Source organism: Enoplosus armatus, chromosome 4, assembly GCF_043641665.1.
Source record: "Enoplosus armatus isolate fEnoArm2 chromosome 4, fEnoArm2.hap1, whole genome shotgun sequence".
Lineage (NCBI taxonomy): Eukaryota > Metazoa > Chordata > Actinopteri > Centrarchiformes > Enoplosidae > Enoplosus > Enoplosus armatus.
In genome coordinates, this window is record NC_092183.1 from 1,135,224 (window position 1) to 1,141,564 (window position 6,341).

The following is a 6,341-nucleotide window of genomic DNA, read 5'->3' on the forward strand; positions in this document are numbered from 1 at the left end:
TCTCCATGTTAGCTCCCCAGTTGCCATTTAACTCCATGTTAGCGGTTGTTTTTGACAGAGGACCACACTCAGCTGACATAAAGGTTGGTATTCTGTGTTATTGGACTGTACAGGTGGGTGTTAATACCTGGACATGTCACCTCCAACGGCGCCATGTGGGTTTGTAGCTTGTTAGTTAGCAGTTTTTAGCTAATGACAGGTCGCTGTCGTCCACTAGCATGGTAAGCTAAAAACAGTAACTACCAGGGAGGGGATGTTCAGTTTGATGAAACAAGTTTAACTTGTATTAAAGTGTGACAGTCAACTAAATCAGGAAAGCATTAACAAATTGCTAAACGATCCGTTTCCTGCCGTTAATATTTAAAATGTTGATTTAACGCTTCGTTTGATCGGATCGACTTTGAGTTTTCTGTATTTCTCTCCACACAGTATGTTGTAATCTCAGCTTTTCATTTAGCTTTTAGGTAATTGTTTTCATATTAAAGGTGCGTTACTGCGTGTTTCCTGTAAGTCAGCAGACAACAGAAAGAAAAAGAGATCTTCAGGAATTAATTCCTGAATTCCACGTCTTTGTCTCAAGGTGGCAGCAGTTCATTTAAGACAGGTTTGATACTGTACATGTTGGATGTTTATGTCCCACGGCTTTTGTCTCAGTATATGCAGTGTGTCATCTGCTGATTGGTCTGGAGGGTTGTTAGTTTGTGTCTCTCATGTTTTATCATTACATTCAAATCACAAGGCTCAGCATCAGTTTTTCTGAAAGATAAATCTGTGAAGACCTATAACTCACTGCTGCTTTGAATTTCTGATCCTCAATATAAAAAGATTCTTCTGAACATCTGTATAAAAGTTTCCCAAGTCGCAAATCTTATTTTCTAATTAAGAAAGTAGTACTTTCTTTGACATTGTAGGCATATCTACTTAAATTCTTCTTTATGTTAACTAATAGTTAGTTAACTCAGCTATTTGAAGTATCAGGTGTCACATGTGATGACCATGTTCACATTGGTGCAACCCGTTTTAATTTAGTGATAGGCAAATCTGTAGTTATTAAACATGTTAAAATGAGACCAAGTTTGAGTTTAAGAACAGCTGGTGCAAGTTAAGGCATTGTTGTTTATCACCCTCAGAGTTGTTTGTTATGTAATATCCATCCATTGCTATTCAGGATCCATTCAATCCATTTCTTTTTATCAGGTTTGTCCACTTTTATTTTCACCCGTTCAAGAGTTCAGTTGGATCCATACGCTCACATCGTAGCTTTAAGAACTGATTTGTTGAACAGAATAGATGTAGATTGTCACCCCTGTAAACTTTTACTAAGATGTAAAATTAAGCATTGTTCTACTTGAATTCCCACAGGATCCTGCCGTTTCCCATCATCCCTTGCATTGTATACCTGAAGAGACATCATCATCATGAGGAGGAGGAAGATGAGGAGGAGGAGGGTGGTGCCGTCAGTCCTCTGATGTCCGTCTGTCTGCATGGAGGATGTGGTTCTGCACTATCAGCCGGGATCAGCTGCCGGGCTCAGTTCTCTGTTAGAGACGACAGAGAAGCTTCTGGAGTCTTTCCCCTGTCGGACTCCTCCGGTCTTCACCCCCTGGTTCCCCTCCGCCGCAGGCTGCCACCTGCCCATCAGACCTGCAAAACCAGCTCCTGTCATCACCTCCTCAGCAGAATTACTCGTCTCTGACAGCCGGCCACACACTCACACAGCACGAAACAGACTACAGAAACCTGAAGTTGATGTTGCTGAGAGACCTCATGAGGGTCCACGAGTGGAGACGACCAGAGCACCACCTGAAAATCAGCAAAAACCCAAAGATGGTGTCTGCATCTCAGAAACCCCAAACCATCTCCTCCCCGCCTCACTCTCTAACAAACCAGAGAGAGAGATCACCAGACCATCTCCTGAAAAACGCAAAGATGGCTTCTCTGTCACAGACTCACCGGTCAAACGGTCCTGGAGCGTCTTTACACAGAAAGGAGTTCTGCAGCAGAGCTCCCAGTCGCTGTCCAAGCAGTTCCGTCACATGGTGTCCATCCACAGGCTCCACCTCCGCCAGAGGGTCAAATGGGTGATCAGTCAGCACAACTGTGGGGCGGCCAGAGACATCGAACAGGTCAGTAGATTATCATTATTATTATTATTATTTGTAGCTGCCAAAACACAATGAAGTATAACCTAAGAGTGACAGTTGTGAAACTGTAAGGATAAAATCCTGGAGGAGTATCCAGCTTCTCTCTGCTTCTCTCATCGTCTCATCACCTCCCTCACCTCACCCCACCTGCCGGTCCTCCTCCCTGCAGGTGTGGCGGGCTCTGAGCCGGTCCGTCTGGAGCTCCAGGCTGCCGACATGTAACGCCAACATCCGGCGGGAGCGGGCGGAGATCTGGGTGTTCTGTGACGTTCTCTGCTCTGAGCAGGTGGGACGCTTCCTGAAGGAGGAGCTGCAGCTGTCGGAGAAGATCAGCCTGTCGGTTCACAGACTGGGAGACATCTTCAGCATGTAGAGGAACTTCAGATGGAAGTACACAGAGGCAGCACAGACTCAGGCTTCCACAAATATGACAGGTGCAGATGTTATGATCACCTGAAGATGTCTCAGTAATAAGAGGAACACACACATTTAGATTTTATCATCAAACTCTGAGACTCATCACAACTGCAGTCTTCATTAATTTACTTGATATTTTATCTATGATTCAACTACTGGTCAGATTGTATGTGTTAGCTCTCCAGATGATGAATCCCAATGATCGACTGACCTTATCCTCTGGTGCAGTGGTTCCCAACTACTAGCTGTTGGGAATATTTGCCACCAGGCCAACATTTAGATTGTGAGCGCTGAATAATGATATATCTTTGAGGGTAATATAACTTGGTGCAGTTTGTTTTAATATTACTGCTTAGACTAGTTTACTGACATGAATCAACAACATGGAGAGATTGAGAGTTAGTTATCCCAATGTCCACATATTTGATAAAAATCTACTTCATTAATGAACTGAACTGACACATCTTCCAGTCTGTATTGTATTGTATTGTATTGTATTTTTCATATTGATTTTGTAATCTCTCTCTGATGTAAATAAAAGGTTTAATATTTTTAATGAACAGTCTGTAGTGATGGATGGATGTACAGCCCTGCATGTGATGTGCACTTTGTTCTGGAAAAGCCGCAGCAGCAGTCACATGATACGGGAGTCACCCTGCTTTTCACTGACACACAAGAAAAAACTGGTTTTCCATCTCACACACACACACACACACACACACACACACACACACACACAAAGACTGTGATGCTTGTATAAGACCTAAATGAGGACAGCAGAAATACATTACACCCCCCATCACACACACACACACACACACGCTCTTTTGTTGCCATGGTCCCTTGCCTTGACAGAAGTGCACACTGCATTAAAATCTAGGTCGCCGGATGTGACGTCAGTGCCCTGCCTCCCTGCCCAGCTGTAATCGGTTGTAATCTCTTAAATCCATGTTTATGGCCTCTTAACGTTACGAATACGTGACGTAAAAATAAGATTGTGGGAAAATTCCAAAGTGTGTTCAGATTTGTAAGGATTACCCCTCAAAAACTAACATTATTTTGTCGCTGGTGTTGTGTAGCATATTAATTTTGCAACACATGTTCGCCAGTGATATTTTATTTTGAAAGCCATCCGGAACTTGTCAATTCTGATGGCTTTTTCTGTTATATAACGCATTTTAGCTAGTAAAATGTAAATCTAGGAAGTAACTTTAAATGTAAACTGTATACCTATTTTAACAGACCAACGCTTTTCCTTAAAACTGAACATCCATTTGAAGTTTTTGGTATTTTAATACTATAAGCCGATTTTACTTTGACGGGCCGTACCGGAAGTGCTTTCATTATTGCGAATTGACGCCAGTGTAGCTCCTAGAATTCAGACGGCTGAGCCACGAGTGTCTCCACCTTGGAAATAATCGAGAAAAGCGCAATATTTCAGTTTGCAGAAGATCTGGACGTCGTGTCTGCTCGCTGCTCCATAATGGCGTCCGCTGTTTGCTCCCCGGGAGGTTTCAATTGGTGAAAGATTAAAAGGTGAGACGTTGGAGCGACTGGCACAAGCTAGCAGGCTAAGCTAGCACTGGCATGCATTGTCGTTTCCCGTTTCCTGGAGGGATTCAGTCTGTCTGTGTTTCATGTCTGTGCTTTCATGACACTATTTTACAACATTTTGGAGCGTTAGTATGAAGGTTATCGGTGGGAGTGAAGATAGAGGTGAAATACCAACTCTTTCTTTGATTGTTCAACGCCGCTGATTGGAAAGTACCTCACATTTTGGGTCTGACCCGTTTTTCCTTGTTTTCTGCTGTTTACTTAACGCAAGCCCGTTTCAAATTCTCTGTGCTTTGTGTGGATTTCAGCTTTACTCTGTGAAAAACGTATTAAACTTGTTAGAAACTTCGTTTTTATCTTTACGACCTTAATTGGATGTATTGTAATGTTTTAATGTAGTCTGAAATTCATTTATATTGCATTACAACTAGTTTTAACGTTAAAACTGACATAATGTTTATTCTTTTACAGCTTGTCTAATGTACGTAGTAATCCTAAAACGATCAGCAGAATTGATTTATTTCACGAACATTGTTTTATATTTATAATTGATATATTATTGATTACTTTCAAGTTAAAATGTCATTTTCTGATTCCAGCTTCTCCATTGTGAGGATTTTAGAGTTGTTATACTCTGATTAGTCTTTTTTCTCGATGACTCGTGTGGTTATAAAATGTCAGAAAATAACGAAAACCCATCACAGTTTTTTATGAACCCTGAAGATGACAAAGTCTTGTGTCAGATACTCGGTTTACTATCACACAAGACAATGAAAAGCCACAAACAACCAAATTTTATCTTTTTTAAATATTTAAACAATGAATTGAGCATCAACATAATTGCTGATTCATTTCCTGTTGATTGACTAATAGATGAATCGTTTCAGCGCTATTTTTATATCAATGTTAACAGACTATCTTTGGGTTTTGGACTATTTTTTATTTTAATTCAATTAAAGTGTCAGAAAAACAGGATGTGCTCAAATCAGGATGGCCACACACACACACACACACACGTTTTTAAGAGGTTTCTCACTGTGTTTTATAGCAGAGCTGAAACTGACCTCTAAAATCCTGAAAGCTCCTTCATGAAACACGAAATTAGAAGAATGCACAGAAGTGCTATTTTGCACAATTGCCAGATATTGTGTATTTGTTGTTCTTCTTCTAGTTTCTATTATAATAATAATAATAAGAACTATATACTATATATAACTAGATATATCACAAGACCAGATACATCAGGGTCTGGTGCTTCACCACAGCGCCTGGGGAGAAACCCTGCAGTTTTGTTTTTAAGAGTAACTTAACTGCCAAGTAAAGAGCCATCAAATCATTGCCCCCATATTTGAGAGGTTGAATATAAAATGTACATTCAGATGCCAGTTTATTAGGTACATATTAGGTACTTAATGGCAACCGACTGTATATAGATGCTGAGCGCATGTGACTGCACCTATTGTTTTGTAGAAAAGAAAACCAGTTTATTTCTCAAAGAAAAGTGTGGAAGAAAGTATTGTTGGGGAAAACCTTTTAGATTTGAGTGTAAGACGGGTCAGGTTTCCTCTCTGCATGCTGGTGCCCTGGAATAGAATACACCACCTCCTTTAATTAAGAAAGAGTCAAATCCTTCTGCCTTTTTAAGGCAAAAGATAAACAATCCACCTACTACTGTTTCACAACCATTGTCTTTATTATGTGACTCTTTGATGCATTTTTTATTTCATTTTCTGCTTTCTGAAAAGATTTAATCAGTTGTTTGTATGATACAGTTTTCTAGTTCTTTGTTCTTATTTTTATTTCTAAGTGACGTCTTCAAATCTGTCCATCAACAGACGACAGTCCAAAACCAAAGATATTCAGTTTACTGAGATACAAAACAGAGAAAAGCAGAAACTCCTCACATTGGAGAAGCTGGAGCCAGAGGATGGATGACTTAATCGATTAATCAATCATCCAACTAGTTGCTGATACATTTTCTGTATTAACTCACTAATTGTTCATCAACTGTGGCCTCCTCTCGTGTCACAGGTTGATTCGTCGCCTCCCCAGATGTGGCCGCCACCTCTGCTGAGACTCCTGTTCATGAACGGCGAGGATGCTTTGATTGAGCGGCTGTGGCTCGGCCTGGAGGGATGACAGGACTTTAGCAGACATGGAGACAGGAGAGACATACAGACAGCTGGAAACGCCATATTTACTCAGTCCAGGTTCTCCACATTAGAT

General features: G+C 40.8%; 1 protein-coding gene across 1 annotated transcript; it reads left to right on the forward strand.

Annotated features, from left to right (window-relative positions):
• Nucleotides 1-47: 47 nt before the first annotated feature.
• Nucleotides 48-3,026, forward strand: shld3 (shieldin complex subunit 3). Its single transcript, XM_070904959.1, has 3 exons — nucleotides 48-83; nucleotides 1,363-2,126; nucleotides 2,314-3,026. Exons 2-3 carry the CDS (start codon nucleotides 1,485-1,487, stop codon nucleotides 2,515-2,517), a joined length of 846 nt encoding a protein of 281 aa, XP_070761060.1. The 5' UTR covers nucleotides 48-83; nucleotides 1,363-1,484; the 3' UTR covers nucleotides 2,518-3,026.
• Nucleotides 3,027-6,341: the final 3,315 nt, after the last annotated feature.

Excerpts from the sequence above, each read along its gene's own strand:
- shld3 (XM_070904959.1), top strand. The coding sequence starts at position 1,485 with ATGGAGGATGTGGTTCTGCACTATCAGCCGGGATCAGCTGCCGGGCTC. Across the intron at positions 2,127-2,313 it reads CGGCCAGAGACATCGAACAG|GTGTGGCGGGCTCTGAGCCG; the intron begins GTCAGTAGATTA and ends TCCTCCCTGCAG.